This window comes from Mustela erminea, chromosome 8 (genome assembly GCF_009829155.1).
Source record: "Mustela erminea isolate mMusErm1 chromosome 8, mMusErm1.Pri, whole genome shotgun sequence".
NCBI lineage: Eukaryota > Metazoa > Chordata > Mammalia > Carnivora > Mustelidae > Mustela > Mustela erminea.
In genome coordinates, this window is record NC_045621.1 from 40,893,379 (window position 1) to 40,919,094 (window position 25,716).

At 43.5% G+C, this 25,716-nt stretch overlaps 1 protein-coding gene across 1 annotated transcript in view; it reads left to right on the forward strand.

The window, feature by feature from the left end:
• The window catches only part of TRPM8 (transient receptor potential cation channel subfamily M member 8), a 78,675-nt gene extending 53,195 nt beyond the window's left edge, over nucleotides 1–25,480 (forward strand). Inside the window, exons 20-25 of the mRNA XM_032355506.1 lie at nucleotides 12–189; nucleotides 9,686–9,876; nucleotides 14,243–14,342; nucleotides 15,406–15,439; nucleotides 20,138–20,230; nucleotides 23,254–25,480. Coding sequence (XP_032211397.1) covers nucleotides 12–189; nucleotides 9,686–9,876; nucleotides 14,243–14,342; nucleotides 15,406–15,439; nucleotides 20,138–20,188 — 554 coding nt within the window. The 3' untranslated portion in view covers nucleotides 20,189–20,230; nucleotides 23,254–25,480. The remainder of the gene's footprint in view (nucleotides 1–11; nucleotides 190–9,685; nucleotides 9,877–14,242; nucleotides 14,343–15,405; nucleotides 15,440–20,137; nucleotides 20,231–23,253) is intronic.
• Nucleotides 25,481–25,716: the final 236 nt, after the last annotated feature.

A 25,716-nucleotide genomic window follows, 5' to 3' on the forward strand; every position in this document is an offset into this window, starting at 1 on the left:
TACGTCCTCAGGTACCACGTACGACTTCTCCCACTGCACCTTCACTGGGAATGAGTCCAAGCCCCTGTGTGTGGAGCTGGATGAGCACAACCTGCCTCGCTTCCCCGAGTGGATCACCATCCCCCTGGTGTGCATCTACATGCTCTCCACTAACATCTTGCTGGTCAACCTGCTCGTTGCCATGTTTGGGTATGTGCTCAGTCATGAATTTCTCGGGTGTTTCTGGTGGGCAGACCGTGTGCCAGCTGGGGCTGGAGAAACCAGGAGCAAGGCCATGATGGTCCACCCTGGAACAACTTGTGTTAGCGCTTAGGGGACTGCAGGTCTGGAGGCAGGGGCCGTCTTAAAGGGACTATAATAAAAATACAGCATGTCCCTATTTGCTGTGCTGTAAGCTTATATGACATTACACCCAGGTACCTGTGACACTCTTCAGCACATTCAGACCTTGTACGTCTAGCACGCATTCAGCCATCTCCCTGGGTGCCAGGATGTGGGTGTGGCACTGGTGCGGTGCAGCTCCTCCCCAATATCCATGTTTTCTATGGACTCGGTGGCTTGGATTCTAGGGTTTAAAGGACTCAGCCTCTGGTTAGTTGCTGCTTTGAAGTTTTTCAGCTTTCTTCTTAAAAATTTTTTAAAGGTATTATTTATTTATTTGAGAACAAGCAAGAGAGAAAGTGAGAGAGAGCAAGAGAGAGAGAACATGAGCTGGGGGGAGGGGTGGTGGGAGAGGGAGAAGCAGGCTCCCCACTGATCGTGGAGACTGATGCGGGCCTTGATCCCAGGATACCGGGATCATGATCTGAGCCAAAAGCAGGCACTTCACCAACTGAGCCACCCAGGTGCCTGATGCTTTTCAGTTTAAATACAGATCACAAGAGCAGAGTCAGAAGAGTGACTTTCTTTTGGGGCTCATGTCTAATGAGGTGGAGGAGAATACGGTGGTGGCTCTAAAAAATTTGTATTGCCTTTGGTAGCTCTCCTTACGACTTTTAGAAAATCATGATTTTTCTTTTCCTTTCATCTTTTTTCAGAGGGTTTCCAGGGGCTCCAGGTGTAGTTAAAGTGTGAGAACTGTAGTATGTTGTTGCTTTAAGGTAGGTAGCGATTTTGAGTATGTGACCCCAGCGCAGACAGACAATTTAGCAACAAAATATCCTTGTTAAACCTTGGGATGGAAAAGAAACAGAATCAAAAACCAAAAAACTAGGAAAGACAAGATAAACACTTTTGGTTTTGTAAAGCAAGTGTTGAAGGTAAAGGTTTGCTATCAGATGAAGTCCTGTGGTAGGTAATGGAATGGCAGAAATGTGTGGTGGCCAAAGACTTTTGGTTCCTAATGTAGAAAGAGCTTCTGCATATTGGTAGCAAAGAGAAGATACAATAGAAATTTGGTGGAGGAAGTGCCATTCGGAGAAGAAAAATTCAAATGGCAGAAAATCACATGAAACAGGGCTCCATCTTGTTGATGGGAAGGGCCCAATGAAGCCAACAAGAGGCTGGTCTAGGACCCATCAGATGAGTGGAAATTTTAAAAAGTCATTTGTGTTAGGGATGAGGCTGGGAAATGGGCATTGATGCTGGCCATGTGAATTGCCTCTAGGTCTGTGGAAAGTGATATGAAAAGAGTTATTAGGAGAAAAAAACATACAAATCTTTGACTTAACTCTCTTACAACTGGGATTCTATTCTAAGGACGTATATACAAGGATGCTTGTTGGATCATTGTTTGATGCCTGTTGATAGGGGGATGGTCGAATAAAACTTGTTATAGATGACCGAGTTTTGTGCAGGTCTCACAAAAGGTAGACCTCTATTTACTGACTTGAAAGGATGATATTTTGCTAAATATAAAAGGCAAATTGAAGGCTAATTTTTATGGCATAATCTCATTTCCTTCCAGTAAAAAATAAATGAAAAGAATCAAGTATGTATTTTCACTCGTTACAGTGATTGTATATTGCTTTCAGAATTTAGAAGAGAAATAAGAAAAAATCCATTGTCCCATAGAGCCCTGGGCCCCTGAAAGACACAAGGATTGCACATGGGGGTCAATGGCCTCCCTTTGCACAGGGCTGGGTGGGAGCACGTGCCTCTGGGGATGTCACCTGCCTGTCAGGCTGAGCAGTGTAGCCATCTGGTCTTCCAGTGTACAAAGAAGCCCTCCCCCAGCCCAGCCTCGACACTGTCATGTTTCTGAAATGGCACTGCTCTACTTAAAATTCTGGAAGGATTTCAGTATTTCCGCATAGCTTTCAGGGTAAATTTCAGGCTCTTCAGCTTTTTCCCAAGGCGGTCCATGACCTGGCTTTTGAACACACCCAGACGTCTGCAAGTGCTGGTCCCTCAGCTGGGATTGCTTGGCTCCATTTTGCTTGTCTCAGCCCCAGTTCCACTGGCCTTTTAAGGAACTATGCATTGTCCTTTGCCCAAGGGGTCCCTGATACCCTCCCCACTTTGTGTAGAGACTCCTTGCACCCCCTTGTGCAGTAATGACCTTCTCTCCTTCTGGATGGTACATTCTAGAAGATGGAGATTGGGCCTGTCTCAGCACCTGGGACCTTGTGGGTTGTATGGATGGAACGAACAGGGCTTTTCCCATGGTTAGTTCATCATTCAGTTATCGCTCAGGAGCCCGGCTTCTGGGTCTTATACTCAAGAAGTACTAGCGGTGAATAATGGACCAGCAAGGGCTTCATTACGTAGATATATAACATCTGTTCCGTGGCAGGTGCCTGGGCCACGGAGATCGTGTGACTGTTGTTTCCACATGGACTTAAAGAGGGAATAGGTTGCCTTCTCCATCACCATCCCCAGCAGGTGGCCAGGGAAGGACTCAGGAGTCAGGACGCTAGATGTTATCCTGGCCTGAGCTGCAGAGACAGGCGTCAGATGCTGGGTGATCGTGTGTCCACGTGAGAGCAGCAAGAGAAGGCAATTCCCAGAGGTGAAGTTGGGCAGAGAGGAAATGGGATGGTGTGGGGTCCCATTTTACAGTGATGACACACCCTCACGACCTTTACACCCAACACTGGCAACGCCTTGTGAAGTCTGATCACAGAGATAATTTCCACAGAAGTTAAACAAAATGGCCAGCAGCTCCCAGTGCCAGACAGTTGAGCTACACGAATTTGGTAAATCTCAGAGAGGCCCTTAGAGCTGTCCCATGTCTGTGTGCTGTGAGATAGTCACAAGAGCCCTTCTTGAGGACCACACCGCATGGGAGTCCATTATCTGTATCACAATCATGAACAGATAGAACTTGGGGCCAGGAGGGACAGGAACCCAGCCTGTCATTTTCATGTTGAGGAAGTGGATGCTGGACAACTCCATATCTATGGCTCCGGCTACAGTCCACGGCTCCGGCCACAGCTCTGCCCACTCAAGGCTGGATGCAGCCCTTCTCCTTGCAAGACCCCAGGCATGGCCTGGTAACTTAATGTTGCCCTATTCAGTGCTTAGGTGTGACAATTTGGGGGCATCCCTTCCCTGGGCGGGTGCTGTCGAGAGCAGTCCTGGGTTCAACCAAGGGCTTTCTCTTCGTTAATCACCATTCTGGGAACTTGTGAGCACCCAGAGCCACTCCCTTCCCATCCTTGGGCTAAATCATCAGAACATGGTTTCTGATCATAGCGGTCATTGTGCTGGGCTTTGGGAGCCCACCACCCCAGGCTACAACCCTGCCTGGCAGCACATACAAATATTCATGTAACAGCATAGCTGTACCCAATGGCAACCTTATGAACTGGAGTGTAAATGCGCACTTGGGAATTTTAAAACAGCACCGAAGTGCTCTCCAGATGGTATTCAGTGGGGGAGGTAATGGATGCAGGCCTCTGTGATTATTCTGCATTAAAGTTATCGATCCCAGGCCCTGTGTGGCTTATCAGAGCATGACGTGAACTTCAAGTCAGTAGATGATACTGGGTCGTCTTGACACACAGCTGTGATGCTTGTGGACACTGTGTCCTGCAGATAAATCCCTGTGCGTTTCTTCCAAAGGGGACTGGCCAAACATGCCCTGACTGAGGGTTATTTCTGGGACCCAGGTGTGTTTTAACCTTTGGAAAAATATATGTCCATTATGAATATGCATAAAAATAGAGAAAATGAAAGAATCACCTGGTACCAGCTAAGGGTTTGGTGCCTCTCCACCTGGTTAAGAAGAGTTCTTAAAGTGGATGGGGGAAAAAAAGCAGATAATGTGGTCCTAAGACAACCTCAGGTTTCCTGATACTCCTCTGGGCCCGGCCGTACACATGCCCATCATGGGCTACCCTCATGTAATTATCGATTATTTTCATGTAGGTGTGGCTTCCTTATCATTTTGCAAATGAGGAGTAGGAGGCAGAGAGAGGTTAAGTCTCTGCTGTTGAAGAAGTTGATGGGCACATAAACAGATACATATAATACCATAAATAATATACTGTAGTGTAACAATATAATGTAATAGAATAGAATACAGTATCATATAAGCAGCACTGAAAAATGTTGCAGGGACTGTGGAGCACAGGGGGAGGTTAGGAAGTGAGACAGAACATTGGGGACAGGGCTAGGGTGAGCAGCCTCGAGCAGAGGGGACATTTGCTTAGAGGACCTCTTGCTGGGAGCCCCGAGCCCAGCCCGGGGTTGGGGGTGAGAGAGGGAGGGCAAAGCAGGGGGAGATAAAGCTAGTCTGGGGAGAATCAGCCACTGAGAAAGGTGGAAAGGTAGGCAGGGGCTAGATTGCAGGATGTTTTTTATGCCATGTTAAAGAAGCTGAACATTTTCTTGCAGGTGAAGGGAGATCTCATGGGTCTTTACACAGGTACAAGGCATGGTCTTCATTGTGTTAGGCTGATAGCAAAATACTTACCTGAGTTAGCACTTTAAAACTCAGTGCAGTGAAATCGCATGTTGTCTGTTACTGTGTGTAAGAGTTACAGACGTTGTGCCTACTTTTTGATGCCGTGGAAATGAGAGGGGAATCAGGATGTGCACAATGGGGCAGTGGGAGGATGCAGAAGTCAGGGTCCCCAGGGCCACAGGGCAGCTCTGGCCGGATATTGCTGGTGTGTCGGGAAAGGAGGAACAGATGGAAAACGTATGAAATCTGTGAAAAGCTTACAGGAGGTGTTTCCTGATTGAAATCTAGCTGGCAACTCTCTCGTCTTTCAATTTATTCTAAAATTCTGCCATTGTTTTAGCAACTACTTTTCCATTGTGATTTTTTTTCAGACTTGACATTCTGTTCTGTTGATTAGTCTATTTTGGTTTTTACTACCAAGTGGCTTTAATTACTGACTTTAAAAAAATTATTTTCACATCTGTTGTACAAGTTCCTCTCATTATTCTGATGCAAAACTTTTTTTTTGATTTTCTCAAATATTTAATATGGAGGCGTCTAAATCTTATCTTCTGAAATCCTTTTTTCTTTCCCTTCCAAAAAAAAAAAATCTTGTGAATGTTATTGTAATGATGTGAACTTTGCAGAATCATTTAGGGGAAGCTGGCACCTTTAAAAAATGGTATCTTACCATCCAGAAAAAAATGGTGTGATTCTCCATTTATTCAAATGTATATAGTTTGCTGGTGATCTTTAATGTTTTATTCCTACAGAGCTAAAAGATTTTTTATTACTTTTTTTCCTAACCATTTGTGATTGTGAGAAAAATATTTTTTCTATTTTTTTCAACAAGTAATTTTTGATAGGTAGGAAAGCCATTAAAGTTTTGCTTATTTATTTTGGAGCAAGTCTCCTTGCTAAATTCTTTTTTCCCCTTCTTTTTTTCTTATTGTGTCATGGACCTTTCCTCATATTTCTTATTTATTAACCTCCTTTCTTTTTCTCCTACTTCTTTCTTTTTTCCTAATCAGAAATGGATGTTGAATTTGCCAGAAGACTTTCTAGCAACTATCGAAATAACGTTTTTCCTTTTGATCTATGATGTATTATGAAAATGATGAATTATATAAATGATCTTAATACTTAGTCATCCTCTGTTCTTTGGTCATGGCATATTATTCTTTGAACGTACTGCTGGATTTCATTTACGTTCAAGGCTATCTGAGTCCTGAACATTTGTTATCTCTTGGTAAAATTCTCAGTGTCAGCAAATTTCTGAAAGTGCATCTCCCTTGAGGGGCTCCTGTCTCCTCCTGTCCTGCTCAGAGGAGGGCGCTCAGGTGGTCTTAGGGAACCAAGCTCAGTCATCACTGCACATCTTCTGCCAGCGGGGTAGCAGAGGGCACAAGATATCATTGGAGTTGTAGGGTCAGAGGGGACACTGTTATTCCTCTCAGGGAAGACTCTGGATGGACAGGGGTGGCAGGGAGACTCCCAGAGCCCGTTGGAAGAGATGATCTCGGAGCTGCTCTGGACATTTAGGTTTGCTGAGGGGGGTGGGTGTGTACTGGCACCAGAATGCTGCCTTTCCTCTGCAGAAATGGAAGACAGGGTCTAAAGAACATAAAAATGATTTTAACAAAGCAGTTTGAGGCAGTGCTCAATTATCAGCCTTCCCTGGGGAACCCTCATGTGTCTTTGGCTGAGTCCAGAACTAATTTGGGGGAGAAAAAAAAGAGAGAATGATTTAGAAGCTGTTATCATATGGGGAAGGTGGGCCGTAGTATAAATAAACCTCAGCATGGCTGGCCCCACAAATGTGTTACTTATGCAAAGCGGCTTTGGGGTATTAATGTCCTGTAATCATCTAGCTCATTCTCAGCCCCTGGGATGTGGATAAGGGTTTTTACAGTTTACCCAGGAAAGGAAGGCAGCTCACTGGATCCACCTGTGCCCGGAGGTGCAGGTGAAGTGGAGTTTCCAACAGGAGGCCACTGGGTTGTCCTGAGGGACACTCGGAGCAATGATAGGAGGCAAAGCTTTTCAGCCTAGAAATGCTACAGATGAAGGCCTTAGCTTGCAGGCATTGGCCCCAATCCATTCTAGACTGGAGATTGGCTGGTGACTCTTTCTGTGAGAGCCAGTTAGGGTCTTTGCTTTGGCTATATGCAAAGCAGCCATCCCCACCTCTCTGCTTTGGAAAGGCCATTCTAAGCTGACCATCCCTGCAAAACTGTGGGGAAGGGTTGGAGTTGGCCCCCAGTCCCAGTTTGCCAATCCCTTTTCCAGATAACTTGGAAGACATGAGATGTTTTCAGTGCCTCTGAGTGATCAGTTAAGCCAAGATGCAAATTTCTTTCCACTGGAACTCTTCTTGGCCGTAGTGCCACACTGAGCTCCCAAGGAAAGGAGGGAGGCCCACTGGGGGTACAAGTCAGCTTCCCCTATTCTTAGCATGCTAACTCTCCCTCCCTTCAATAGGAACTGTTAATTCCTTCTGGGTGGAACCTCAGAGAACAATATTTGATGTGTTAAAATGGATGCTGTTGCTTTTTTGTGTTGACTATTGTGTTGTAGGCGTGGAAGAGGCAGTCAGTAGATATCATTTTTAACTAGATATGTTAGTAATTTAAGATACTCCCAGAGACAGTAATTTGAATGGTGACACTTGTTCTGTTGCAAAGTAATAGACTAATTTCTGGCAAGTTCTTAGCCAGGACTTAATGAATCTGGGGTGTGTCCACCATCGTCCCCATTACAGTGAGGGACCTCCAGTATCCTTTGCAGGCAGAACCAGGGAGGACTAGCGAGGACACACAAAGATGTTGGAATTAGGCTCAAAGCACCCTGACCTACCTTTGGAAGACACTGCAGGCTCATTGCTAGATTCACTCTGCTACACTCTTGTACTTACAGTCTTGTTTTTTCATCTAAAAAAAATCTGCCACATAGAACTGACACGAAAATCAGTCCAGCAGGCATTCTGCATGCCTACTATAGGCATTTCAGTGCAATGGATGTTCAAGAAACGTTAATTCCCTCCCTGCAAAGACTGCACCCTGGAGCTGAGTTTTAGGTGTCAAAGAGACACTGGCTGCTAACCTGTCCTCCCAGAATCCAGGATTTGGGGTGTCCCATTCATTAGTAAACGCTCACACGAGCAAAGCCAAGCTTGTAAGCAGAGCCGTAATTGTGATGTGTGTAGGTTAGTGTTTTGCTTGTGTATATGATCTTCCCTTAGTTAAGGATATTCAAGTCTTAGACCGTAATGTACCAGGGGGCAAGAATGAGGTTTCACGGCAAATGGATCCGGCTTCTCCACGAGGTCCCCTCACTCAGGTTTGGTTTGTGAAGTTTTTGCCCAGATTTGGGAGAATTGAATGTATCCCCTGTCAGGATTTGCTTAGAGGGGATTTCAAATGTTGATTGCTCCTTCTTTGGCTCTCGAAGGGGTGATTTGACATCAGTAATGAAAGTATCTTGGATGGTTGAAATTCACAAATGGTAAAATGCTTCATCGTTTTCTTTAATTAAGTAGCCGAACCGAATCCTTTGGAAATAGAGCATAGCTCAAAACATTTCATGGTCTGGTCTGCAAGGCAGCGAGGCAAACAGATGCTGGACTGGATTGCAGGGTCCAGGTCCTGGCTTCCTCATTTCCTAGTTGGGAGACTCAGACAATATTCGCTTGCTATGCCTCAGTGTCCTGATCCATTCATTGTAGGTGATGATAGGCCTTACATCCTCTAGAGAGTTTTTTGCAGATGACATCATTAATATAAGTAGGCTGCTTGGGATAATGTCTGGTACACGTTGAGCATTAGCTATGCTGTAGTTGATTTGATTTGCAACCGATAAATCAATGGCGCAATCAGACATTTCTCTGATCAATGGACACTTTTTTCAATTATATAATTCATATCCATTGTGTGACGCTTAGGAAGCAGACTACAGAGCATAAACAGCATTCATGATGTGTGTCAGGGTTGACCACTGGTAATGATGGATTTATTTCTCCTCGTGACTTACAAAAAAAATTATGTACTGAGATTATGTCGTAAGTATGAGTTTGAGCCTAATTATTTCACTTAACATGTATCAGAAGCATTTCCCCAAAGTATAAAAATTATTCATAATCATAATTTTTAATGGCTATGTAATGTAACCCTATTAATTAACTATTAATTAGTTAACCGTAATGAGTGATATATTTTCTTAGTGTTGAATGTTTCTGTTGTCCCCTTCTGTTGAGGCAGGAGCTTGGGGCAACTGTTACTTTCAGGACTGTGACAGACAGCTGTGTGTATATCCATATATACACATTTTTTTTTTTCCCTCAGTACTTCCTTAGTCTTAGGTTTCCAGAAGTAAAGTCATTGGATCCAAGGGCTGAACATTTCTAAGGCCCTTGATAGATGTTAATAAACTTCCTTCGCGGATTATTTACAATTAAACTTCCATTAGCAATGTATGAGGGGCAAATTGTTCCTAAGAAAGTCGACACCTTTGGCCTCTTTGTGGCTGACATAGTAACAGACGAACAGAAAAAGGGAATCCTTGAAAGGTCTTGAAGTAAAGCATTTTTTATGCGTTCAGCAGACAGCCTTTTTTGGTGTGTGATAAAAACAAAAACCCCAAACCTCAAAGCCCAAAAGCCAGACACAATTCTGGTCCAGCATGAATGGAAGAGTGCCCGGCGCCGAGTTGTCCTGGCTCTGGGCTCCGTGTGGCTCCTCCTCTCCTATCCTGGACTCAGGCTGTCCCAGGAATACCTTGTTCCCAATGTCACCGTGCTTGCCAGTGAGGTGAGGAGGCACGTGGAAGGCTGAGGCTTGTCCTTCTCTCCCCTCCTGCCAGCTACACTGTGGGCACCGTCCAGGAGAACAACGACCAGGTCTGGAAGTTCCAGAGGTACTTCCTGGTGCAGGAGTATTGCAACCGTCTGAACATCCCCTTCCCCTTCGTGGTCTTCGCCTACTTCTACATGGTGGTCAAGAAGTGCTTCGGGTGCTGCTGCAGGGAGGGAAACGCTGAGCCTTCCGCCTGCTGTGAGTGGTTTGTCCGTCTGTGCTGGGGATCAAAAGCAATGATTTATCACAGGGCCTCCCGCCGGTCCGCGTGGCCGCAGGAAGGAATTACGCACCGTTAGGTCGCGGCACACATCGGTAGGTCTGTAACGATCAGGCACCAGGCCAGCCTGTGAATGAAGAGAAGGGAAAGAGTAGATTCAGGGAGTGTGGCAGATTTGCTGGGACAGTCTTACTCTGGAGGAAGGACTTCCGGGTAAGCATCCTCATCATGTAAATCGGACATCGAACGGGCATGCTTTATGGGACAGGGTCAAAACATGACTTTGTGTTTGCTTCTGGGAGATGTCAGCCCTACTCCGGCAGAGCTCATGACTTCTCCGGCTGCTCCTAGAGAAATAGGAAATCCTACAGTTACTTTACTCTAAATTCAGTCCAGTCTATTAACCAGCTCCTTAATTGCCATTCGGGCTGGGTGGGGGGAGACTTCCGTCTTTGTGGTACCCCCTCTCAGCAGGCAGAGTTGTCAGGAAGTGTGGGCTGTTGGCTTTTCCCTCTATTACGCCCCTTCTCTACCACCCATCAGCTGCGGTCACTGACCCGCTGTAGGTTGGAGCACAGGAGGAAGGAGGTGAAGAAGCGGAAAGTCTTTCCCAGAAAAAGGGGGACTGTTCTAAGCCTGCTCCATGCTCTCTGACCTGGCATATGTGTAAAACTGATCCTTTACTGTGTGGGCACTGGGTGAGCCCTTCAGCTGTTCCCTGGCTGGCCCCTTAGCTCCAAGGACTTGGCAGTACTTTCTCTGGTGGCTGCTTCCCCTGAGCCTCCAAATGCCGGGGGTCCATACTGTGCACAGTCTCCCTGACGGGGACCCACTTCCTTTCCGAAGGCAGGAAGGTCTACAGCTCAGTCGGTTCTCTCTCTCCTGTGGCCACCCACCTCCTTAGCTCTGCCAAGGTCCGAGGTGCAGGAGGGTCCCTGCACAGCTCCCTCTCCTCACCCCCACTCTAGGAACCAGAATCTGTCACCATGGGGTTCTCCATCACATTCAGGTACCCCTCCTCAGGTATAGCTGTCTTCCCTGCACCAGGCTAGGTTCTCATAATGCCGAATCCTGGAGCCCCTGAGCCAGACAGATCATCCTAGCATACAGATATGTTTCAACCACATTAAGCAGGAAAGAAGGGAGGGGCCTATTTTTATGCATTTGCACGTTTGGACACAGAGAAAAAGAAAGGGTACCACTAGCCCATTCACTCTGCCTTCTAACCTTGGATTTAACCTGGGGGATCTGGCTCTGGGTTGGGCTGGGTAGCCTCTCCATCACACACAGCACCGGAGTTCATGTGCTGCAGGGACCACGAAAATCTATACATTTCTTTTCTTTTAAAAATCAGAAGAAAAAGAATGAACTTTTAGGTCACAAACTTTTAATCAAAGAGAGTAAAGCATGAAAAGGGATAAACCCTATAGCACATAGAGAAGAAACAGTGTAAAAACAGTCGTCTTGCTCAAGGCTTGCTTTCCTTTGCAAATACGAACTTTGTTCTGGGGATACAGTTATGAACAAAGTCACATGATGGCTGGGCTCCTTGGGCCATATTTTTACCAGAATGGTTCCAGAGAAAAAGCAAGCCATGGGTAGAAGTAGCAGGGAGGAAGGTTTTGACTTGATATAAGCACAGTCTGTGCTATGAGGAAGTGAAACGAATAGCTCTGTGAGGGCATGAATCCCCACCACCACTGGTTGGATTCCGTCTGGGCCTAGGTGGATGGAAGGGCTATCGGGGATGGAGGTCCACTCTCCAAAGATACACTGTGCTCAGTCCAGGATCAGGGGAACCAGAAAGCTCGGGGTATAATTAAGGACAAATCTCTGTCTTCAAACAGTTCTTAGTCTCAGGAAGGAATAGAGAAATGGAGGGAATGGGTGACCATATGGCAAGTCCTTCTCCACCTAGAGTGTGTTGATGGTGGAGATGGGGAGCTGAGAGTCCCGTTTACTCATTAGACTTCTGGAGGTGTCTTTTCATTATGCATTCATTTGCTTCTTCCTGATGATCACTAATTCCAGAAACAGCAGCACTCTGTGGTTGGCAATGCCTCTTGTGGTAACCCATTTCCAAAGTTCACTGTGCATTTGCCTGCAAGTGAGGGGGACGTCATGGGATTTAAGCCTAAACTGTCCTTCTATGGAGAAGAAGGAAAGATTTTTCAACTAGCTTTTCAGAAAAGGTAGAATCCAAACTTCCATCTTGGGTACTTTCTGGTGACCTCCTACAGTAATCATGAAAAGGTATGCTACCAGTGATCCACTTGTATAAAATATATTGCTTTCCATGAAGCGAAAGTATTCCATATTCATTATAGAACATTTGAAAACTATAGAAAAACACAAATAAGAGCAAGAACACGTGTAACCCACCACTCAGAGATAAATATTGTCAACATAATGGTATCTACTCTACTATTTTTGTGTGGCTATGTGATAGCTAGGTTGTTCTGTAAAGACATATTCATAATCTAATCTGTTCATTTGGCTAATGATACATCATGAACATTTTCCATATCCCTAAATATAAATCTCTCTGACAGTTCTTTTCTTTCTTTCTTTCTTTTTTTAAAGGATTTTATTTATTTATTTGTCAGAGAGAGCGAGCTAGCGCACACAAGCAGGGGAAGCAGAAGGAGAGGGAGAAACATACTCTCCACTGAGCAAGGAGCCCGATGCAGGACTCAGTCCCAAGACCCTGGGATCATGACCTGAGCTGAAGGCAGTGGCTTAACCGACTGCGCCACCCCAGTGTCCATATATGACAGTTCTGAACTGTAGAGTATCCCAGACTATGGCTGCGCCATATTTAATGTAACCAATTCCTTGCTGTTAAACATGTAGACTGTTTCCATTCTTTCAGTGTCACACAGTGCGATGATAAACAGATGCCTTCATTTTTTAGCACATCTGAATTTTTTCCTTGGAGTTATTCATAGGAGAGAAATTTCTAGATAAATGCATGTACAGGTTTAATTCTTTTGATATTGTTGGCCACCTTCCTCTTCCACCTTTTCATCCATCATACCCGAAGGCTGTGACAAATTTACAGATATTTCCTACTGAAACCTGTTGATCCACATCTTTGCCCACATAGGCTACAGTTATTACTATAGACTCATAGACTCTGCTAATTTTCCACTTTGGTTGGTGAAAATGCAACGTCATCATCCCAACAGCATTGTTTTGACTGCTAGAGAAGTTAGCCATCTTTTCTTTCTTTCTTTTTTTTTTTTTTGTCATTAATCACTGTTGCTCTCTGGTTCTGTGCTCAGAGTGTGTTGATCCTTTCTGTGTTGATTTTCAGGTACTCCTATTGGGCTTCTGCAGACATTTTCATTTGAGGAAAAGACATTGGAAATCACTTGGCTAAGAAAAATACCATTAAAAGAAATTCAGTTAGGGATTACTTTCTATAAATCTGTATTTGCTATGTAGGATTTGCTTCAATCCTGTCACTTGCCTTATTGGCTAGGTCTTTAATTTCCGATTAATTCTTTTTCAATCCAGGCAGAACTTATAATTTAAAGGCAATTTAAAAACATAACTCAATAGACTTTTTTTCCAACTGGACACCTACATGAACATATGTTCTTTTCTTTCCCCCATGAATTCATACAGCGAATGGCCGCCCAGTGCACCACTATCTGAAACATAGGCGCCAGGTTGATCTGTTATTTTGTTTGCTTGCCTTCCGAAAGGCCCAAGTATTGTAAGAAATTGAACTGGGAGATCTTGCTGGAACATGCCCTCAGGCCAATTTTATGGCAAACCATGTTGAAAGGAAAAGACTAGACGTAAGAGTTTTCCTTGAGGTCTACACCCAGACCGCATATTTCACAAGGGGAGGAATGATGTCCAAGGCTTATTTTCCTCCGAAGTTCCTATTCTGGGTTTAGGCTTAGAGTAGCAATCCATCAGTAATTCTCTGAGTGGTTGATTTAGCATTTTTACGTCATCCAAATGAAAGAGGAGCACATATAAAATGTGAGGACAAAATTTATTACTGAAATGATTTTGCTAAGTCACAAAACACACAGGCAGGCTTTAGATTTATCTCTATTTAGAATAAAGATTGCATTCCTATTTCAGGCAGGCAGCTCCCATTCCTCATTGTTACTAAGAAATTCATTAACATTCCATCACTCTGCTGCTGTCACTGGTAAGTCACATTACTTAGATCAGCCTGTGCGGGGACAAATCTAATTCTTCTGGCTCCAGGGTATCACAAAATGACTAGCAGGTGTTGATTTAAGAGGTAAGGGGCAAATGAGACAATTTGAATGTGTGTGTGTGTTTTTTTTTTTTTTTTTTTTTTTGGTCTCATTATTCAAGGTTTCAGAAATGAAGACAACGAGACTCTGGCGTGGGAGGGTGTCATGAAAGAAAATTACCTCGTCAAGATCAACACGAAAGCCAATGATGCCTCGGAGGAGTATGTCAGTAGTTCATTTCTGCTTTGCTAGGCTCCCCTTGTATACACAAGGTGGCAGAACATAAGTAGCTTATTTGTGTAAACTCTGTAAAGAGAATTTATAGCAGAAAGAAATAGCACCAAAAAGATATTACCTAGTCAATTGAAAATAACAAGCCCCTACGTGTGTGCCAGGCTTTCAAGAAGGGCAGAACCTCCCACCTACCATCCTGAATGTCCTCCAGGTCCTGGGGGGAAGAAAGAGGTATTTGGGGACTGCAGGACAGGGCACGGGAACCAGGTAACAAGAGTGTGGCTCCCTCTGCCATGGCTGTGGCGGTGGATTCTGGGGAGACTGATCATGGACAATTGGCATTATCTTGGTGGTGCCACACATGTGTCTCTGTGATGAAGAAATAGAATCGAAAAGCATTTGGTAGATCAGTTAGAGACTATCCTTGAGAATTCCTCACCATTATTTATGAATTATATGGAGTTGTCATAAATGTCCCATAGAACTAGAAAAGTCACAGCTAAATCCATAGATGGTCCCCAAGTAGTGTGTCATGTATGGCCGTTAGGCATGTGCCCTTCTTATTATGCACGTTAACATGGTTAATGGTCCGATGTAACTCTAATTGAGAGCTCCACAGTACCTTAAAATTTACTCTATCTAAGAGTAAATGTAAGCACACCCAACCCCTGCGCTACGTTCAACACAGCTAATGGGACATGGCCATGAGGTACCACGAGGTACATGGCATGCTCTTTGTCTTTGAGTTGCAAGGTAGACTCCCTAAGCTTTCTCCATTCATTTCATCCATAGACGCTGAGATCTTGATTTTGGAAAGGAGGGAGGGACCTTACCGCTCTCTCAGCAGAGGTAGCATGCACTTGCTATGCTGCTAACTGGGGTAAGAGTGGGATCCCACTTCATTTGGGAAGCAGCTGACATGGATTTAGTTGAAAATGAAACTAATCTGTGTTTTGTTTTTTGAAAGACTGAAAAGTTGAGTCTAATAACCTTTTCCTCCCCCTTTCCCTTCTCTTGTTCTCTCTCTCTCTCTCTTAAACTTCTTTGAAGAATGAGGCATCGCTTTAGACAGCTGGATACAAAGGTATAGTCCTGATAATAGTTTTGGAAACAACTTTTTTTTTTTTAAAGTCTGTGTTATTTGGGGCACCTGGGTCGCTCAGCCGGTTAAGTGTCTGACCCTTGGTTTCAACTCAGGTCATGATCTCAGGGCTGTGAGATCGAGCCCTGGGCTGGGCTCTGCACTCAGGGTGGAGCCAGCTTGAGATTCTCTCTCTCACTCTGCCCCTCCTCCTCCCCACCTCACCCTCCTGCTCACATGCAATTTCTCTCTCTCTCAAAAAAATAAAAAATCTGTGTTATCTTTGAGCTTTCAGCTAGAGGCCAGTGGTTGCAGTCTGAAAACAAAAGAAGTTAATTATTTAAAAAAAAAAAAGATAGAAATGACCCTGTTCTGTATTCATCTTTCTTCATTCACTGAGTGAGGTCTGGGTACTGCAACAGAGCTGCTTCTCAGATGTTCCCGGCCCCTCCGGGCAACAGGGCTGGAGTCCCATTCCCATGATCTCCAAACTCTTTGATGTCTCTGTCAGGCCCAGGACCCCGTCTTCCCTTTCTCTCAGCTGTAAAAGCAGGTGTAAGATGTTTGTAGTTACAGAAACACCTGCAAGGCTTGGAAGAGCGATTTGGGAGCCTAAGTGGCTCTGTGCTCATCTCGGATGCTGCTCTAATTTGCTAGCTACTTAATTTGAAGGGCACTGCAGATGCACAAATACACATGTGAACATTTGGGTTGGGAGAGTGTGCCCACATCCACCCGGAGTTGGGTGGCCAGAAGTGATGATTAGGTTTAGCAGAAATTACAGCTGACTCATAAATACTGGATCCCTGTTGGGCTCTGTGGAGGAGATCATGCGTAGTATTTTATCATGGTATTTTGAGACAAGCATCCTGGATGATGATTGTCACATTCCCTCCCAGTGCTGTGCTCTTTGGTGGCTGGACAGTACCCCACCAGGTAAGGCAGAATCTCAGGCACCCAGTGCCTTACCTGGACCAGTAGGGTCTCAAGGAACATTTGCTGAGTGAAAAAATGACCCAAGAGATCCTCATGGAGCTCTTATATAAGGATTTATCCAGCTCAAAATTTCTTGGTTATTATTGTGTTATTTACCACCGGCGTTCTTAAGAACCAAGGCTGCATTTTCATAGGCCTCACCTCCTGCAGTCTGGTGCTGACGGGACAGTATGCCTTCCTGGTCCCCCCGAGCAGCTCTTCTCTTCCTTCTGACTCATCCTCCCTTTTCCTTTCTCTGCAATGACCAGCTGTATACACTGGAGTCAACTACTCAGGATGGTGGTGTATTTTGTGCAAATGCTTTGCTGCATAACGAACAATCCCTTATAGTTCAGTGGCGTCAACCCACCATTTTATTTTGCTCTAGCTTTTTTTTTTTTTCCCCCCCAGTAGGTCGGGGGTTTGCGAAGAGCACATCTGGGAAGTTCTGCATCATGTGTACTCAATTGGGTTTCTTGGGCTGGATACAGTGGGTGGTGAGGCCAGGATCTGGCATCTCAGTGGGCTTCTCTGCTGCCCATGACTTCTGATCGTTGTGGCTTGGGCTTGTCATCGCTTGGCGGTCTTGAGGCAGTCCCCCTTTTTCCAAGAGTGAGGAAGCAGACTGCCGTTACTTTTGAGGGCCTGGTGTGATGTCACTTCCACCAGAGTCTGTTCAGAGAAGCCACCGACCAGATTCAGTCACCCACCTACTGAGGTAGGAGTGGCACTTGTGGACAGGCACGAAGGAACCATTAGCAGCCATCTTTGGGGACTCTGTATTACATAATAGCGGATCTTGTTACAGCTTCTCTCATTCTGATGTTGTGTTGTGGTTCATTCCCTGAGGGGCTGGGAAGATTCCTGTTTGATTGGAGTTGAATGCTGTACGTAAATGATTATGCTAGGATGTGTATCACGATTATAACCAATGGAGAGGAAAAAGAAAAGTGATAGGTATATTTAAAGGTTATGGAAAATTTAGCGAATATTAGGAGACTATATGAAAGGAGCAATTGGAGATAGCATTCTCAGAATGAGTATTTATATTAGACACATATGGTATGTAATAAATAATATATATCCTTATATGATATATTCACTTTTCTACCTCATGTATTTATATTTAGGTCCATTGTCTGTTGCTTCTGTGGCGGGGACATGTAGCACATCATATTTACTGAGCACCCGTGATGTGCCAGGCATGGGGCTAAGAGCCTTCGAAGCAGATGTGGCCCCCCACTGTCATGAATGGAACATTTGTGAAGTGGCGTGGTTATAGGACCTGAATTGTGTAGGATTTGGTGGCAACAATGATTTTCTTTTTTTTTTTTTTAATATTTTGTTTATTTATTTGTCAGAGAGAGAGAGAGAGAGAGAGAGAGAGAAAGAGAGCATGCTAGCATAGACAGACAGAGTGGTAGGCAGAGGCAGAGGGAGAAGCAGGCTCCCCGCCGAACAAGGAGCCTGATGTGGGACTCGATCCCAGGTCGCTAGGATCATGACCCAAGCCGAAGGCAGCCGCTTAACCAACTGAGCCACCCAGGCGTCCCGGCAACAATGATTTTCAATGCAGGATCTGGCACGCACTCCACAGATCACCTGTGTCTGTGTCAGCAGGGTGCAGGGTCAGCAGCTGGGAAGGCCCAAGTCCAGAGAAGCAGGGAGCATTCCAGGCAGCAAACGAGGGGCAGCGTGAACTGGGGAAGCTCTGAGTGGGAGGGAAGTGGGGGTGGCTGGGCCGTCCTATGAGGGAACTTGCTTCTGTCCAGTTGGATTTTATCCCCGTGTGAGAGAAGCTTCTGCAGAGTTTTAGCCGGAGAGGGGCACATCTGGTGGACTTTTGCAAAGACCCTCTGAGCCACTGGGGTGGCCACACAAGAGCAGTTTAAACAGTCTGGTTTGAGAATAGAGGCACCCCAGACTTGTTTAGGTGTGTGTGCAGAAAGCAGGCTATTTTTGGTTGTTGTGCTGTTTTCACTCATGGTCTCAGTTGGGGTAGCTTTGGAGGGAGAGAGGGGCAGGGCTGGAGCCTCTCTGGGTCGTGGGTCCGAGGTCATCAGTGAATCAGGGCATTGGAACCAGGAGCCGTGCTGTTTACAGACTGAGACCTCCTGACCACTGAGGATCTGGCGGTGACAGCATCAGTGGGGACAGTGGGCCAGAGCTGTGGGGGCTGTGGGAGGTGGGGGCTGGGAAAGTCACTTGTCATGGTTGAAGCTGTCCACACACAGGCCAGGAGTTCCCAGGGTCCTCAGAGAAGAGCTTGCAGGTTCTGTCCCTTTTGCATGCCCCTCGATGTGGAGCTCAGCCCCTTTGCTGGTTTCTACTGGAAGCCCACTGGCGCCATGCATTTTGTAGGTTTGGGAAGAATCTGGGAGGGTCCCAGGGAGGCCTCAGATTGTGCACGGTTTCACTCCCTGTCTCGCTGCTTCTCATTCTACTCCCCTGTCCCCTCTCCTCTTTATTCCCTCCTGGATCCTGTACCCTCCCCACCCTACTGAGCAACAAAAAAAGTCTCTCCTTTGCATCCACAGAGAACTTAAGGGAGGGATCATCACCTGTTCCTTGAGCAAGTTCTCAGAATCTTACATCTGCTTTTAGCAGCTTATTGAAGTCATTCTACCCTCAACAAATATAGGGCTCTCACTAAGCCCCTTCAACAAATAAAAAATTTCTCCATTCATTATACCCTAAAACAAAGTCATTCACAATTGACCCTAGGTCTGTAAGTAGCGATCTTACTAGACCTTCTTTATTTTAGGCAGCTATTAGTCCTTATGGACTCGTTTCATTCTTAGAAAAAAAAAAAAGTTAAATGAAGAGATTATTACTGGAAATAAGCCCAAGATAAAAACATATATTTTTTTCCCTTGAGTGAGAAACATACCAAGTTAGAAACCAACTGTATTGAAATTGCACTATGTCCATGAACTTTTATCAAATATACTGATAAGGTGTGTAATTTAGAATGAGCTTCATTCATCTTGTGTCATAAGTTGTGAAAGATGCACATATCAAAAATAATTTTATTATGTATTTTACTTAAATTGTTTTGCTATGTATACATTTTTTGTGGGAGTAGACACTTCAGTTACAAATATTTGATTTATTAGTATTTTATCATATTATTATTATTTTTAAATATTTTAGTTATTTTAGAGAGAGAAAACAGGAACGTGGACATGAGTGCGAGGAAAGGCAGAGGGAGAAGATTCCCCATGGAGCAGGGAGATGGAGGTGGGGCTTGACCCCAGGGCCTTGGGATCATGACCTGAGCCAAAGGCAGACACTTAACCAACTGAGGCAACCAGGTGCCCCTGTATCATATTTTCATTAGTATTATACTTCTACTGAAGTGAAACGTTGTTGATATCTTATAATTTTATTAGCATTAACTACATATGCCATGATTATTTCTGCATATTATTTCTCTGTGTGGTTAAAACCTGTCATTTCTATCTGAGAACCATTGTTGATTTTCCTTTGAGAAAAGCTCCCACTCCTTGGTGTTGATGAGTATTTGCTGGTGCCATGATTTCGGAAAGTAAGCAGGGGGCAGGGTCCATATCGCCTGCCACCCATTCTGCTCTGTTCCAGGATACTCCATACTTGCTACTTAGTATCTACATCTGTTTCAAGGAAAAGCCATAGAGTAATCATTTAAATCATGGACAGATGGAAAATGTATCTTAAGACCAGTTCTATGTTTTCTCCCTTTCCAAGATTAATGATCTCAAGGGTCTTCTGAAAGAGATTGCTAATAAAATCAAATAGAAATTCATGGACTGTAATGGAGAAAAATCCGATTATAGCAAGGTAAGTCATGTTAATGGACTACATTTTTGCTCTGAAAATTTACATATTTCAATACTAATTTAAAATCATGATATTTTTTCTTAGTTATTTTATTTTCCATTATTATCAGATTTGAAGATAATGCATTGTTTAAAAAATTCAAACAATATACGGACATAGGAAGGAACAAGTAGAAGCCTCTCTTCACATTCCTTTCCCACAAATTTTGCTCCCCAAGGGAGGTTAGCACGGCCAGCAATAAAGTACATGTATCCTTTTGAATCTTTCAAAGGCACTCACAAACTATATAGCTATTTGGCATTAATGGAATCACTGCTCAAAGACTTGATATTTTTTTCTTAATTCTCTTTCATGGGCATTTTTATGGATCAGTGCCAGAAACATGTTCCTTATTCTCATGATACACTATACACTCTGCAACTTTATTGCTGTGGGACAGATACATGGATGTCAATCGTCTTTTTCCACCAAACATATTTTAGTCACACATTCAAGGCTTTTCAGCAGTAGCTCATTTGTACGGTAGAAATATAATTCAGTTAACTGGCAGTTGAACCCAAGATTTGGCTCCGTGATCTTACCATTTGCTTTAATTATGTTTTTTCATTACCTGTCTAAATTATAAACATAATAAATGTTAAAATGTGAACATGTAGATTGAAGGAAAAACAGCAATGGGGATTCCATTTGATGAAAATTTATTAAAAGAGTAAATTGCAAGGAACAGAAATACAATTAAGACTCTCCCTCCTCCTTCCCTTTCTTTCCTTCCTTCCTCCCTTCTCTCCTACTTTCCTTTTCTTTTTTTTTTTTTTTAAAGATTTTATTTATTTATTTGACAGACAGAGATCACAAGTAGGCAGAGAGGCAGGCAGAGAGAGAGAAGAGGAAGCAGGCTCTCTGCCAATGCGGGGCTCGATCCCAGGGCCCTGGGATCATCACCTGAGCTGAAGGCAGCGGTTTTAACCCACTGAGACACCCAGGCGCCCCTACCTTCCTTTCTTCCTTCCTTATTTCCCTCCTTCCATCTTTCCCTTTGCTTCTCTTTCCTTAATCTTTATGAGTGCCCACTAACTTCCCAAAGAAGTCCCGTGTCAGGACCTAGGCTGAGGCTCCCACACCGAACATGGGCTAAGCCCTAAACACTTACCCTGCAGAATTTCTCTTCACAGATTGATTGTGTCATGGAGGGGATTGTGTTGCATTAGGTTCCTTTCAGTATTTCTGGTCACTCCAACTCTTCCTTGCGTCCTGACAATTATGGATCATAGATATGGGGGACTTTGTTAGAGCAAGACAGAAAGATCCATGTTTTATATAATCTGGAAGGCAGGCATGAACTCCTAGATGTGCTCAAGACAACAAGTCTTACATATTTAGAAGGAATGTATTTCAACTCTCACATAATGAAAACAATAGTATTGTTTTGGTGAAAAATAAACTGTAGTTTGGGTTTGAAACACTTGTCATTTTGTTTAATTTATGAGCTGAAATACATTTAAAAAAAACCAGAAAGAGATAACAAAAATTAAACATGATTTTTGCGGAAGATAGAAAAGGTCAGAAAAGATCCCAAATGAGAGGCCCATCCACCTCTCAGCTCCAGCATCCTCAATCTTGTTCCTCTTCAGATGTGTTTACTGTGAGTAAAATGAGCAAGTGCACTGGCTTCTTATTGACTTGCCTTTTGTGAAAACTTAATTTTTTTATTGATATCAGGAGAGTTGATGAATTGGTGAAGGAAAGTGAACTGGGAGAAAGACATCCCTCCATTTCTGTGCAGGCCACCCATGAAGGAATGAGGATGAGAGAACAGACGGCCTATAAATTCATAACTGTTGGTATCTTTAGAAACAATGAATTTGGAATGTCCAGGTTTTTTTTTTTTTTAAATTGTGACTTTATAGTTTTATTCTTTTTTTAAAAATTTTTTATAATTTTTTATTTTTTATTAACATATAATGTATTATTAGCCCCAGGGGTACAGGTCTGTGAATCACCAGGTTTACACACTTCACAGCACTCACCAAAGCACATACCCTCCCCAATGTCCATAATCCCACCCCCTTCTCCCAAACCCCCTCCCCCCAGCATGTCCAGGTTTTTTGTATATATTTTTTCTTCTCAATATAAGACCCATTTTCTTTTTCTTTCTTTTTTTTTTTCATGTTGTTTGGCATATCCTTCAGAAGCTCACCTTCAGAAGCTCACAGAAAATGTAATTTTATAGGCAACCGTCTACATGTTGCTAAAATATTATTCAGATATGTCTGTCTCTAGAGGGGTGAAAGTGATCTTTTTGGGGGTAAGGGCAAGGAAGGAGAACACCAACTGTAGGTGGGAGTGACCTGGTGTTGGTAGGGGTAGGTTCTTACCAATTTGCCCATCTGGCCTCTCCATCCTTAAATCAGCCTTTGATCCAATAACTTGGTATAAAATAAACAGTTGTATATGTATTTTCCTTTCTCCCACACAAGGTTGAAAGGAATTAAGAACTGAGGACAGAACAAAGCCACTTGTTTTCTCATAGCTTTATACTTAGAGTGGACTTAAGGACCTGAGGGCCATGGGGGAAAGACAGTCACTGGAAATGTCTTGATCCCTACATAATAATCCACTGATTCTTGCATTTGCCACCCCGAAACTCTAGTTCAGGGAAAGAATTGGAAATTCTTTTGGATGTCATAATAAAACTTCATTTCAACAAAAGCAGTTCTTAGCTTTATTTTCAACTTGCCCTTTCATTGATGGGAAACCACTCTGCAAATCAAGCACTGGGAAACTTTCTGAGTCTTCGCCTGGCCTGGCTGGTCTCTTACCTCATGGCAAGTTGGTCAGAACTCAACATCTTTAAGAGAAAACATGGTCTCACAGCTACTCCAATACCAAAAGAAAATCAATTTTTTAGAAATGCGTTTGGACTCATGACCTGTATATTACCAATATATTTAGAAGCAGATCATCTCCTGAGCACGGACATGGGGAGTCCATTCTTAAGACAGTGTTCTTTCTCTGTTTCTCAGGTGACATCAGAAGTCTAGGTGGGAACAAGTCAAGGAAGGCTGAAGAAGAGCTTTGTTACTGACCACTCAGTGAGAACTATTCAGGCCCTGGGTGTGCCCAGCAGATGGTTTTCATCGCCACAGTGTGCTCAAATCTGAGAAACAGACATGTGATTGGTCTCACACGAGAAGATGGATGTGAAGGAAGAGCTTTTCCTGAGGGCTGCCCTGTTACTTCCTGAGTCTCCATCACTCGTCCTCGCTGTGGATCATTGTAGAGTGTTCCTGCACTCGCCTTCTTTCTTCACTTCTCCCACTTCTGACCCATGTGTACTGCATCTCTCCTGGGAGTAAGAACTGGGTCAGGCCTCTCCTCCCATGCCAGTGTTGTTTAGCGCAATCGCTTCTCTGCTACTTCCCTTTGTGGACGATGTGACTAGTTAGTTGGCGTGTTGTTTAAAGTCTGCCCAGTCAGGGCCGATTCTGAACCACGGTGGAGCAAGAGAGCCCTGCTCTTCTCAGGAAAGACTATTCTCACTTCTCGTTATGCTTTTTATTTATCAGTGGAGGTGACACACCGGCATCCTGTCTTCTCCCACTTCGCCAGGAGCTCTTAAAGATGTGAAGATGAAGAATCACTCTGAAATGGGACCTTGGGAGGCACCCCTGATTTTGTATTCAGGGGTTGCTCCTTTCTTCTCTTACTCATTCTTTTCTCAGTAAAAATAACCCATGGATATTATAGAAAATTCAGACTACATGGAAAAGTAGAAGGAGTATAAATAGTCCCACTAGTGGTTAAAGATAATCACTGCTAACATTTTAGGGTGTGTTTCCAAATCTATTTTTTTCTATGCATATTTTATTTCTCTTATAAGATTTTACATGATGTCATCAGACTACATATACAATTTTGTATAAGCCTTTTCACTTAGTATTTTATCAAGGACGTTTTTGTTATATTCATGGTCGTCTTAAACATTATATTAATGATTCAACCTCCAGTGATTTCCGTAGTGCAGGTCATTGAAGGCTGTTTCCAGTAGGTTGGGGGGATGAGCTTGGTGCATGCATCTTTTTCTGCATTTGGGAAATTTTTCCATAGCTAGACTCCTGGGAGTAGATATTGATTATCAAATCATTTACAAGGCTTTTTCATAAATGTATAGCAAATAGGAATTATTAACTTAAGTCTAAGATAAGAGGCTCTTGAACTTAGAACTCTTAACATAAGGTATTATATTTAATCCTTCGCCTAGGCAGAAATCAACATGCTTACTTAAATATTTTTGTGAGATGCGTGAACTTAGAACTCTTAACATAAGGTATTATATTTAATCCTTAGTTTAGGCAGAAACCGACACGCTTACTTAAATATTTTTGGAAATTGGAGGTATTGGTTTAGAATTGGGGAGATCATCTAGCTGAACACTTCTAGTCTCAGCTTTCTCTGGAAGGGGAGGTAGCTTTGCCTAAAAGATGTGCTAGAAGAACATAAGGCACTTTAAATGTCCATAATTAGTTTTTCCAGCTTTGACTAGACTATAAACTCAGTGGCTGAAGAAGGAAATCTTGGAAGGAAGCTATTAAAAGATCATCTAATTAAAAAAACTACAAAAGCATGAACCAAAAAAAGTGTTTTATCATTTTGTCTGGGCTTTAGTTAAAATGATTACTCACAACATTCATAATGTTGGCAGGGAATGAATTCATGGGAATGAATGTCTTTTTTACTTAAACCTTATTAATGGCTTAAAGGGGAATCCTCTTCAATAGGGTTGAGGAGCTCGTGGTTTCAGATGCTGAAAGTAGATGGAATAAAATTTGTATGACAGAAATTGCCAATGAGTGGAATTTTCAAAACTTCTCTGTTTGTGGGAGAATGTTCCTTTTGTTTCAACTAGAGTATCTGCCTTTTCTAAAGCCACCAAGAAGAGTCCTAGGTTCTCTCCGTACTGCCTGGGAAAAAGAAAGTGTGTGGCAGTGTATGTGTAAGGAGTCTCAGCCTCTTACTCTCATTCAAATAGTGAATTTGAATAAAGTCAGTAAATAAAACTATTTTCAGTTTGTCTCATAAGACAAAATTTAGCATTAACTATTGGCCGATCCCCCTCAGCCTGTTCGTCCATACACTCCTATCTCCATTGTCCGTGTTTTTGTTAGTTTAAGAAAAAGACCCACACACACCTTAGTAACAGCAGCACAAGAAGTTCTCCTGTTGACGATAGTGATGGAGAAACTGGCCCATACTCAGAATTCACTGGTCCTAGAGAAGAAAGTGTTTTCAAGAAAGTGAAGTGTTTTCAACTCAGCTTGTCTGGTAGATGTTTTTGCATGGCCACGCCCCATGATATTTACATATGCAAAGTCATTATTTTTAAGTGTAGCTCACAGAAGGAGCACAGGTGTGGATCGGTACCTCTAACCAAAGCTGCTATATCTTTGTGTGTGGTGCTCACTGTGTCCTTTGCTATTACATAGGTA